This window comes from Cervus elaphus, chromosome 8, assembly GCF_910594005.1.
Source record: "Cervus elaphus chromosome 8, mCerEla1.1, whole genome shotgun sequence".
Lineage (NCBI taxonomy): Eukaryota > Metazoa > Chordata > Mammalia > Artiodactyla > Cervidae > Cervus > Cervus elaphus.
The window spans coordinates 34,915,432-34,928,627 of NC_057822.1; the positions used below are offsets into that span (position 1 = coordinate 34,915,432).

General features: G+C 33.4%; 1 protein-coding gene across 4 annotated transcripts in view; it reads left to right on the plus strand.

The window, feature by feature from the left end:
• The window catches only part of ERBB4 (erb-b2 receptor tyrosine kinase 4), a 1,218,836-nt gene that overhangs the window by 944,047 nt on the left and 261,593 nt on the right, over positions 1–13,196 (plus strand). For 2 of the 4 annotated variants that reach the window (XM_043910154.1, XM_043910156.1), the window contains exon 16: positions 6,264–6,338. In XM_043910154.1, coding sequence (XP_043766089.1) covers positions 6,264–6,338 — 75 coding nt within the window. Of the gene's footprint in view, positions 1–6,097; positions 6,143–6,263; positions 6,339–13,196 lie in introns of all 4 variants that reach the window. The other 2 variants (XM_043910155.1, XM_043910157.1) reach the window with 1 other exon arrangement.

Below are 13,196 nucleotides of genomic sequence, written 5' to 3' on the forward strand. Positions count from 1 at the left end.
CTGCCTTGTATTAGTCTTTCAACAAAATATAAGCAAAAGCAGTGATGATAAAAAAAAAGGAATTTAGTGATATGCATATTAATAAAAATACAAGTACATTTTGTGAAAGTAATTCTATCATAGGTTAGCATATTACCTAATGTATCTTCAACTGATGTAGGACAGTTCAAAGATGGGTACACATTTTTTTTAACTTTTCAAAAGGATACATTGTAAAATGAATAATAATTAGAATATCTTTGATATTGATAACAGTTGAATAACAAAGGCATTACAGAAAGAAGATAAGCACTGAACTATAAAAGAAATAGTGTCACTGCATCTAACGATTCTCAACAACTATTTCTTTAAAAGACAGCAAACCTGTTTTAATAAGGACTTTTCCTTTTCTTGTTTTCCTCTAGAAGGTGAATAAGTTTAGAATTGAGAGCAGGTTCACAAGCTCTATCCTCCTTCTGTCCAAAAATCCTCCTCACCATTGTGAGTGCCCACACACATGTACACACACACATACAAGCACATGCACACTTGTGGAGAATCATCTTGGGTACTTTAGATCTAGCAGGAAAGTATGAGATTCCATAAAGAGATTTTCTGCCAGATTAAGGGCTGGCTGATAGGGAAAATTGAAGAAGTAAAGCAAACCACATCATTTTCTGCCAAGAGGACATCAATTTGCAGATGCTGCTGTAATTCCCTGCAGGTCAAGAAATCAGCTTAAGTCACTCTGTGAAGTGGCAGATTCTCAAAAGGTAAAGTAATACTCTGCCATTCAAATTCAAATTCAGCTTGGAAGAGCTAATGCCACCTCACTGGTTTACACATAAACACATAGTTTGAGGATACTGAAATAGTCACATAGACACTCTGCTTCAAGGAAACTAGAAAAAATAAGCTGCTCCCCTAGCGAGTTTTTGGCACTCAGGTTAAGGGTATTTCATGAAGAAACCTGTACTCTTGGAGCAGGAGAATCAGCAACAGAGAGGGAAAACTTTGCCTGCTAAAGTAATCATCCACAAGAGGGTTTTATTGTTTTGCAGCTAAAATTAAACCAGTAAATTATTCAATATAATGTTGATGTCAACAGCTGTTGCCATTCAAAATGAGACCTTTTGCTGTTTTTGCAAATCTAATTACAACAAAGCCATTAGGGAAATGAAAGTGAGATCTCAGAGCCATACAGAGTCTGGATGCCTGGCTGGTATGTCTTTCTCCTAGTCCTTTTAAATGATTACACAATAAAGGAAAAGATATATAGTGGTGGGAAAGTAGGAGGGACAACGAAGAGATCAGTTTACCACAGTTACAAACATTGGCTGTCAACCAAAGGGAGAATGAAGATGGACCAGGAGAGAAATCTGACCAGATCATTTGAGAACTCTAGTAAATAAAAAGATGGCTTTAAATTCACTGCTGCAGAATGATGGGGAGACAGAATTTGAATAGTGTATTCCCTGATGTCTTCTAAAGTAAATGAATTCTATCACTGACTTAGTCCGGACAGATCCTTGTCTTTGTTTACATTTAGCTTCCTGCCATTCTTTTTCTTATACCCTCTGTATTGTCTGGGTTCACTCATTTGCATGAAAGTTCTGTGGTCTTAGCCCCAGAATGGAATCCAAATTTGGAATTTTTAAATGCCTAACTCTTCCTCCGTTCACTGCTGTGATACTCTGGACTTTGAGATCCTTTTAAAGAAGCAGCGAGGTGCTCTGTGCACTCAGTTCCACTTTTTCAAATTGATCATGTAGAGATAGAAGCTTTTCTTAGAAAGATCACAGGGGCAGTAGGGATGATGGGATGAGTGACTATTTTTATTCTAAACACACGTAATAACTGAGCCATCAGTAAATGTGAACTTAACCAGGCCAACTCTACTTTGGAAAACACCTTTTCTTTTATTAATATATGCCAATATTATGTCAGCTAGGTAATGCTGGAACCAAGTTAATGGAAATAGTCTTTCAAATCACATTTTTCAGAAGGAAAATTCTTATTCTGAATATTGTTTAATGATTGCCTGAAAATAAAATTATCTATGTTATACCTTAAAAGCACTTTTACTACTCTAAAGGTATAATACATTAAATGTATTGACTCTAATAAGTTCTTTAGCTATTTTAAAAATTTGTGATCCATTTAGCTAGCATCTATCAGGGGAATCTCACTAATATTCCTAGAGAAAAAGTAAAAACATTGTCTCTTCTTGCCTTGACTAGAGGGCTTTTATTTTTGCAACCTTTCTCATTTCATTCATTCTTCAACTTTGCTATACTGAACACCTACTGTGTATCAGATCCAGTTATAGCTAAGTTCAGAAATAAATAAGACACAGCTCCTGACCACTAGGAAGTCACAGTCCAGTGAATTTTTATTCTTGCAATTTGTATCTCTCCTCCATTAGTGATCCCTCGCTATATTTTGAAGTGATTAACAGGAATTTAAAACATAGAAATGATATTCATATGTAAAATTAGCAATATAGAAATTTTAAAAGAGGACTTGTAACCTAAATTTAATATGCAGGTGAGTGGTCATAGGGCAAAGATTATAGTTTCTTTGCTACCATTACTTACATTCATGACAAATGTCAATTTAATTTTGTTTTGAAGCATGAACTAGGATATTTATTTTTATAGGGCATCTTTTAAAATTTTCATTCAAAGTTTTTAATAATATTAGAATCATGGTTTCATATATAATTTTCTATATGCATTAATATTTTTCTTATTACTTCTTTTTATATTTTAAATGTATATGGTGAAATAATTTTCATTAATGGAGTAAACAAGTAGGGCTGCTTGTGGGATTATTGTCAATACTTTTGTAATAAAAATTTTAAATATCCTTCCATTTTAATTATAAAATTTAGAAAAGATTTTGTCAAAATATCTCAACCATGTTACTTCTATGGGTCCATCAAGGTGTTTATAAATCAGTAAGTACAAGCATATGTTAAATACAGTTCAATATTTCAAATTCCAGTGTTTTTATAACATAGTTTCTCTTTCTGAATTTTCTGAAAAGTGTCTACTTTAGGATACTAATTATGTAGAGAATGGTATTATTCCACATTTTTATTTAGTCTCTTATTTGGGATTTTGACTTCAAAAGTTTGATGTTTCCATTATTTTTTTTATTTTCCTGAATCAATATGAATTGCTTATGCAAACTTGTTGCTTATATAGAGTTGAAATAGAATATATGTATTAAGTACACAGTGACTTGTATTGAGTTTAAAAATATGGCCACTTCAGTCATACTCTTATTCTTCTTCCTCTTTCATTTTTCTTTTATCCTCAACTTATATATACCTTGAAATTTCAAATAGCCTACAAAATCTCCTAGATAAACTTTCTTGACCTCACATTCTGCCCCCTCAAGAACTCCTCCCTTTTCCTTTGCTTCTATGCTTATGTTTCCAATTTGCTTCTCAAGTCATAGCAACCTAAATTCTAGTGACCTTGACAATGTCAACTAACACACTCTTAGTAGTTCCCTTTCTAGACCTGTCTTGCACTGACAACAATGATCATCCAATTCCTGAGGATTTTTCATGACTTGGACCCCATGAAACTGGTACTAATTAATTTTACTCAATCATGTTTTCCTGTTTCTGGCATATGAGCTCATCTGATGTCATTTACTAATTATTGGAGTTCTTTGGGTTTCAATCTCAGTCTCTGTTCTTCTCACTTTAAAGATCTTTCCCCAGTCATCACATCCATTTACATGATTTCAACCTTCTCCTGTATGCTTTTTCAAAGCTGGATCATTGTACTTGTGCCTCCAGCTTCCCCCTTCTCCTCCTAAACTCCTCCCACTGCTCAGCTGTCCATCTGCTGAGGAACATTTCTCACTGGATGTAGAACAACCACACTAAACTCTAGGTAACCATGAACTGAAATTATCACCCCCTCCTCCGTGAAAACACACACACAAAAGAAGGTGTCGCCTTCTGTCTGGCATTCTCCGACTGATGGTACCACTATTCTCCAAGGTTGAAATATGAGTCATCTTTAACTTCTGGGCTCTGTCTACTTCCATCATCAAACCAGCCATCAACTACTTTTTTTCCTACACCTTAGAAGTTATTGCCACTCCAATCCAGTGCTCAGGACCCTGAACTTCAGCCTCTTAACTTCTCCATGAAGGTTACCATGATCTTCTGAAGCTGCCTGTCCCTCCTCCACATCTCCTAAGCCACTCTTATGTCCCTTATTATATTTATCGTTTTATACAATACACATATGTTTATGCATCTGTCTCTTTCATTAAATTTTGAGCTCATTAAGAAAAGGAAAAATGCCCAATTCATCTTTTTCTCCCCCCAGCTCCTGGAATAGTAGGAACACTTAGAAGACATGTGACAAAGGGTTTTGTTTTGTTTCATTCATTTGAATGAGTGAAAATCTTTCATTTCTCATACTTTCCCCTCAAGTTAAATGTTGCTTTCACATATTTTTATCTTTCAAAGATGATTAGAAAGACACAGTTTGCAAACTAACTATAGCTTTCAGATTATCACTTGGTAATAAGAAGTAGATGATTGATTTTACAAAAATGGCAATATCGTATTAAAAAAAACATTTTGAAGGAGATATAATAGGAAACTAGAAAAAAATGACTCCCTTAGAATCAAAAAAAGCCATCTAATACAATTTGGAAACTTATAGCAATTAAATTTTTATTTTTAGAAATGGTTCTCATTATGGATTATGGAACCTATCCAATGCTATGTGCTCTGTATTTTAATTTATTTTTTTTTTTAAAGATTTTTTTCAGTGTATATTTTATTTGCTTTTGTTGAAACACCTTTTTCTTGTATTTATGTACATTAAAATTTTTCTGGGCTACTCAAAGCCAATTCTCAAAATAAAAATAATTTTTCACCTAGTAAGAATAATATAGCTGATATTGATTAAGTAGGAAACTAGTGACTTAATTATTGTCATACATAGTTATATTTGTTTTCCACTCTTCTATAATTTTCTATAGCTATAATGGACAGTCTGGCCTTATACATGAGAACTTTATTAACTCATTATGTGATGATTTTAATGTCAGCTTCTTTGTCAGTTGTAGAAGTGAGAATTTGGAAAAAAATATTGCCAGCAGAATTAGTTCAATAAATCATAGCTGTACAAGGAACCTTGATAATGCACTGGACCTGTATGTCTATAATGAGAGAAAAGGGAAAGAAATACAATTCAAATTCATTGGAAGATGGAAGGAATAATATTTCTCTGATACTTCAAAATCAGAATTCTGTGTACTTATGTTATTTGACTTAAATATTAACCTCAGTGGACTCTGTAGTTACCTGAGTCTCAATTTATTCATTTCCTTGTGGTGTATTTATTTGTTATTGTTTGAGTTAAATATTTTGGCAGTTTATAAAACTGTTTTTATTTGCCTGTTATGGCACTGCTCTTTTAAAAACAAATTCAAGATACACTGCAGTATGGTGAAACAAGTTAATCTGCTTTTTAAATGAATTCATGTTTATAGATAAGTATGTTTTAAACAGAGTCACAACCAAGGGACGGAGTAATGTGATTATGTAAAGTAACCATGAGAATAGCATTAAAGGTTGTTAACTCATTTTCTGCTAAAATCAATTTTTATTGAGCATTAAGCATCAGGTTATTCCATTATATTGAATAGCTCATGTTTGCTTTTTTATTTATTTTGTTTTTTACTTAACCTTAGAATGTTTTAGAAGAAACTGTATACGTGAAACCAATTATAACCATTGAGATATTAAGTTCTTCATCAAGACATATAATCATGAATGATGCTAATGAACTTAACGTATTAGAAATGAACAATATGTGTTTGGAAGTTATCCACAGGAACAGAGGACACTTTTCTTTGCATGGACTTGTTTCTCCACTTTCCATTGGGTGATATTTGCAGTTCATTTCTGGGTATCCTTCAAGTAATCATCTTCTCACCAGATTTAAATTCATGATGTTCCAAAGTTGTCTAGTAACTCTAATTAGGGTTTGACACAACTGGTATTGGTCTTCCTGATTCTTTTGAAAAATGACTAATTTTTCTTTCCTTGTATTTTTAAAATGTGGACCTTCTGCAGGTGCGTAGGCGCGAGTATAGAAGACTGCATCGGCCTGATGGATAGGTACTTGGTGTGCTTGCCTCTCGTGTTCTTCCTCCACGGCTCCGTGTGTGAGCACGGGTGCATGTGTGTGCATGCCACTGTGAATGGAGAATGATGTCTTCTGTTCTGTAATTGCCTGCAGGTGTAGCGGTCCCACTAGTCATGACTGCATTTACTACCTTTGGACGGGCCATTCCACTTTACCACAACATGCTAGGTAACATCTACCATGTTTCCATTTTGTCATTCAAATCCTTTCCCAATTATCATGGATTAAAAAAAAAAGAAAGAAACAAAAAAACTACTAACCAGTCGGGTAAAGTTTATAATATGTTACATCAGGGAGTAATGAGAGAGGTATATAACTCTTTACATTTCAAGCCATATGTCTTACCTCTTCGTCCTTTATTCATTAAGATTTTGGAATCCAAATTAGTAATATCATTGATTTCTTTAATGTGTGTGATTTAAACATGATTTTAAATATTAACCTAGAACTTTAATAGAATCTTTATGTTCTTAATTATGTAGATGATTGCAAAAAGAAATATCTTTTAGAGGGTATTTTGCAAAAGTTGATCTGTTTTCTGAGGTGTTTCTTACTTGATTTAATTTCTGACTTTATTTTGAACTGGTTGGTATATTCCCTAGGTATCAGGATTACTATGAACTAAAGACTGTATCGAAAATATTCAGCACAATACAAGTTAAAAAACAAAGTATTTCCTTTATGTTTATACAAAAACCTATATACAGATGCTTGTAGTGGATTTATTCAAAATCACCAGGACCTGGCAATTATTCAGATGTCTTTTAATTGTGGTATATCCATACCTTGTAAAATCACTCAGTAATAGAAGGAACAAACTGCTGATATACACAAAACATGGATGGATCTCAAAGGCAGTATGCTAACTGAAAGAAGCTAGATTTTAAAGAGTACATACTATAGGATTCCATTTATATGGCATTTTGGAAAAGGCAGAACGATGGAGAATGAAACTGATCAGAGTTGCCAGGAACTGGGGTGGGGGTAGAGGGAGATGAGCTCTATTAGAAAAAGTCGTGAGGCAATTTAAAGAGATGATGGAACTATTCTGCATCTTAATAGTGATGATGGTTGCATGAACGTATGGACTTGTCAAAAACGGCTATGCTTTACATTAAGAGGAATGACTTTTACTGTACATAAATTATACCTCAATAAATTTGACTTTAAAACATGTCATGTTTAGGAAAATAGTAACTGTACAATGTGGTGTGGAAACACTGTTAGCTTTCTTTTTGAAACAAATTAATTGTATCTTTTGGAAGAGAAAATAGTGCTAAATTACAATTAGCAAAGTAACCATTTTGGATAAAGCACTGCCTTTTAATGTAAATTTTTGATTGAAGTGCATCGTATGTACTGTAAAAATATGCACAACATAAATGTAAAGCTCAATAAATTTTTTCCAAATGAAGCATTTGTGTAATCATCAGCCAGATCAAGAAACAGAATGGTATCAGAATCAGAAACACTTCCTGAGGCCCGTTTCCCTTGAGCTAACAATGCAGGTCAATTTGCCTGCTTTTGTACTTTATCATTGAATCATGCACTATGTACTCTTTACATCTGACTTCTTTTGCTAAATATTATATGAGATTCATCTATGTCATTTAATTTAGTTGTAGTTTTTTATTTATATGATATTTTGCCTTTAAATGTTTTTAAAACAGTCTAACATGATATTTCTTATTAGTAAATTATTTTTAATAAAATAGAGAAATCAAATTCTAAAAAGAAGAATGTGTTAGTTAAGTGATTTATACAACAGTGGCACTTTGTCATTTGGGCACAATCAAGATCTATTAATACAACTGTTTAGAGCAATGTCAAATTATGAAAAAAAAATTAATAAATGAGAGAGAAACAGAGAGACAAGGAGGGAAAGAGAACCTAAGGCCCAAACTGCAGTTTTATAAACAAATGTCTGTTTACTCCTATATATATATATTTTTCCTCTTTGAGACTTGGTTGAGTCACTGTACTATCACTTTGAAGTATGTATGTGCATTTGTTTTTGATGATTTATTATAATCATTGCAACCAGTTAACAAGAGGCAATATAGTATGGTGGTTAAATGTGCTGTCTTTGGAATCAGATTTTCTACTATTTTTTAGATGTGTGACTGTAGGTAAGTTCCTTAAATTATCTGAGCTTTGCTTTCTTTATTATACAATAGGGCTATTAATATCATTCATAAGTTGGCTTGGAAGATTGAGTGAGTGAATAAGATAGTGCCTGATTTAGCAAAATCACCCAGAATGTATTACTTATCACTTCTCTAGATAGAAAATATTTTAAATGGTAGGAATGGAGGAGCGTACCCCTCTAAAGGGTAGCAAGTCTCTCAGAGTAACTCAGGGAGCTTTGATATGTCCCTCTGTCCCTTTGATAGGCCCTTTAAAGGAAGGGAGGACATTTCTTTCCTCATCTTGAAAATCGCTGTTTTAATGAGGGCCACTGGTACCAATGGCAGTAGGTCATAGGCATAGGCATATGGAGAGACAGAGAAAGTGTTAAAACCATAGTGATAGATGACTTAGGTTTTCAGTGATAGTAATTGAAGTTTATCACTCAAAATCATAGTGTGTCTTACAAATTTAATATTTCCAACATTTAAACAAAAGTGGTTTGGAAATTTTCATTCCTGCTGTTTCCATAGATTTCCAAGCCATTCCTTTTAGTCTTGGGTTAACAGGTCAAATTCATATTAGCTTTCCCATATATAAATTTGGGTTTTCCTGGTGGCTCAGATGGTAAAGAAACTGCCTGCAATGCAGGAGACCTGGGTTCGATCCCTGGGTTGGGAAGATCCCCTGGAGGAGGGCATGACAGCCTGGAGAATCCCCACGGACAGAGGAGCCTGGCGGGCTAGAGTCCATGGGATCACAAAGACTCAAGCGTGACTGAAGTGACTAAGCACTGCACTTGACCAGTAGCAGCATATAGATTGTAGAGTTCAGCCCATCATTCTGATGAAAAATCACCTGTAGGCCTTGGTGCAGGGAAAGAGCAGAGGTTCTTGAATGTGAAAACCTGGGGTCAGGTATTGACTCTACAATAATTTTTATCTGCAAAATGAGGACAATAATGGCAATTTTTAAAGTGGGAATTCTTATACCTCATAAAATTGGTGTGAAGATTAACTGAGATAATGAAAAGGAACTGTTGTTTAGTATGAGTTCCCTTCTGGTAGTTATGAATCTACCTGAAATATTAGTAAAATAATCTTTTTAAAAATTTCATGAGGTTGTGCTCTATTGGTATTTTATAGCAGGTCACTGATCCAGTAATTCAATGGCTGTGGAATTAACACATTCAAATTTCTCAGGTTCTAAGTACCTAAATTTTGTATCACATTTCTTAGTATAATGATTTCAAATAATTGATGGTAGATAGCTAATTGTTCCTTTTAGATATCTCTAGATATCTTTAATTAATATCTGTTTTTAACATAAATTTAAGGCAGTTTAAGTTATTCAATTCTTACATTGACTTACATTATGTTGACTCTGTTCTTCAATTGTATTGTTGACTGACTTGTCAGCTGCTGTTTATAAGGTAGTTTGGAATTTGCATAAAAGATTTAGCTTGGACACTTCAGAAAATATTTATGAGCATGGAGTGTTTTGACATGTGTTGGATGAGAAATAACAAGTATCTCCTTTCAGGTCCTTGGTATTGCAGTAAATGCTTACTTCTCAGGAATGGGGTGGATATATATTTAATTGAAATCAGGGAACTAGTTTAGTAATATACTTCAGGTCATTTCTCATTTTTAAATTCCATCACAGTTTAAGCTTCTATCTTAATTGATTAAAATAAATTTTATATAATAGGAGGAGAAAAACATGAGAGAAAATAATTGTTTTAAGTTTCATACATAATATTTTAACTGGGAGATTATCCAAAACCTAGTTTTCTTTTAGTCACAGAAAATTACATTGAGCATGTCAATGTGGTCATTTCGAGATATTTAGAGTTCATACTCCCTACTGCCCCATTATCCTCTATTCTGTTTCCTAAACCAGCAGGAAAAGAGATTGAAGATTTAAATGAAAACAGGTGAAATGTTTCCAATCTTGATCGACTTTCATTTTCTAAGCAGTGTTATTCTTTCCCGACCCTGCAATTTACGAATTGGTTTTCCACACTCCATTTACCTTGTAGGCTGCTGCTGGAATTCCTTCCAGGAAGATTGGACAGGATAGAATAGAATTTATTTTTTTACTTGTAGTCTACTAGAATATGCTACTTAAAATGAAAATAATGTTTGATATTTTGAAACTTCTCCATACTTTCCTTATTTGAAATAAATTCCTTAAAAATAGCATTTAGCTTTGATGTTCTTCGTATTCCATCAAGAATCTTATGAAGAAATACATTTAGAAAAGTTTTATTTTTAAAATTCTTCTTGGTGCTATTTATTTTAGCTTGTATATGTGCTGTTTTTGTATAGATTCTGCTAGAACTATGTATTCTGTTCTATTTTATTTTAGTTTCTTAGTCAAATATATATCCAGAGCTTTTTAAAAATCTTAGTTTCTTACTCTTCTAGAGCCTAAATTTGTTCATCTCAACAAGGAAAGACTCTGTTGGCAAAGCATTTTTTTTTTTTAGTTAGCAATTCAAACTTTAATAATTTTTTTATTGAACTTATAACAACTGACAGAAATGATAACTAGTAGATGTATGTTCAAGCATTTTTATCTGGCTATTTGTTTCAATTCAATTATTCTAGATGCTTCACAATATGAAATAAGGTAATCGAACTTAATTTAACTCCCTAAATCTCATATAGGCAGATGCGTGAAATGTTTCATGCCTGTGTCACACTTTACTTTACGATATAGTAGTTATTACATAAGAGGTCACATAACAGTTTATCCTTTAGCAGTGTGACCCATGTGTGATAAATGAGAGGGCTGATGTGATGTTCTTGGCACTACTTTCACAAATGGCACAATCTTTTTTCTTTGCTTGTTTTGCCTCCAAGGAACTTAATTTGTAACTTATGTCCAAATCGAATAGTCAAAGTTGCTTGTAGACAGTTATGTTATTTGAGTGACAGTTGAGTTATGACCCATAAGTTCAATAAATAAAAGTACACAGGCCTTTTTTATTATAAGTTTATCCTCAGTCTACCATGTTTCATATATTAAATTTACTTTTGAATTAAAGAGAGTTCAAAGAGGTGAAGGAGAGTGGGTGAATTTCTTTTTCTCCAGATGATTTGGGTCCCACACTTTGAAGTACTCAAAAACTACCAAAATTATCGAAGAATCTTAAGTCAAGAGTAAAACATCTCAGATCAATTGCTGTTAATTCCTTCTCATACAGTTCAAGTGGTTATTTTAAACAAAGGTATTCAGTGGCGCAGTTTGCATGAGTGGCTTTTGTAATGATATTAAAATGTCCATACATTGTTACAAAGCTTTTACAGATCCTAGAAACATTAATATTAAACTCAAATTTACTGACCGTAAAAATGTGACCCAAAGTCATATTTTTGACTGAAAGTCAAAAGAGATTTTAAGAGCATTGACTTTAGGACTATAATAGAAAATCTAAAGATAGCATTACTGAACTGGGAAGATGTTTATTATGCCAGTTAAGGGTCAAAGCAAAAATTTAGTAGATCGAGGTAACCATTATGAATACTTTTTTACTCTTTTTCCATCAGCATCCTTCTATGGTGTAGAAATTATGGTGTTTATAATTAGTAATTTCTGATCTGGAATGAAGTCAGGACTGCCTTCTGTCAATGATCTCAAAATATCTTAAGCTTCATCGAAATTCATTACTGAATGTCTTTCATTGAATGGAAGGAAAAAACAGATATTCCTGAAGAGTTAGCTCCTTTCTTTATACAGATATTTACAGTTTTAAAACTACTCTGCATGTCTTTTTCCCAAGATTTGACCTCTGGTGTATATCTTATAAAGTACAATTAATAGGTATAGGTATGTCATCAATATTACTAAGTATTTTTAATTGTGATTTTAGACTAGAATATTCTATATATATATAGAATATTATATTCTATTTATAACTAATATCTTTCAGATTAAGAGCTGTCTATATTGCAATCAACTAAAAATCTAAAACCCTTGCAAACATTTCTGTAGTACATAGAGAGATGTATAGACAATGTACAAAGGAAGTGAAAAAGTGGCAGATATGGCAAAATGAACAAGTAACTCCTAATAAAGAGAATTGACTTCATGCTTTCCAGTGACTAACATGTAAATATGTTAAACAGTAAATTATATATACATGTATAGTATGTATATACATAGGACTTCCCAGGTAGCACAGTGGTAAAGAATCCACCTGCCACTTCAGGAGATGCAAGAGACATGAGTTTGATCGATAGGGCAGGAAGATCCTCAGAGTAGGAAATCGCAACCCACTCCAGTGTACTTGCCTGGGAAATCCCATGGGCAGAGGAACCTGGTAGGCTGCAATCTAGGGGTCGCAAAGAGCTGGACATGACTGAGCATACAAGTGTATATATGTGTGTGTGTATTAATAGCTTAGTTGTGTCCGATTCTTTGCAACCCCATGGACTGTATGTAGCCTGCCAGGCTCCTCTGTCCATGGAATTCTCCATGCAAGAATACTGAAGTGGGTTGACATTTCTTTCTCCAGAGGATCTTACTGACCCAGGGATCGAATCTGGGCCTTCTGCATTGCAGGCAGATTCTTTACCATCTGAGCTACCAAGGAAGCGTGTATATATATATATCATATATACATATATACATACACACATACACACACACTCACATATATATAATATAATCCCTTACTTAAATCTGACACAAAAGTTACCAGTAAATTATTGAAAGTCCTATGTCTTACCCACTGAAATGTTGTGAAGTAATTAGCCTCCAACTAATAAAAAATTAAAAAAAAAAAAAAAGAAAGTCCTATGTCTTTTCATCCAGTCAGCACCCAAATACAATGGATTAAATATCTTGGAATTAATATGCTATAGAATGATTAGGGTTAACACATATAGCATA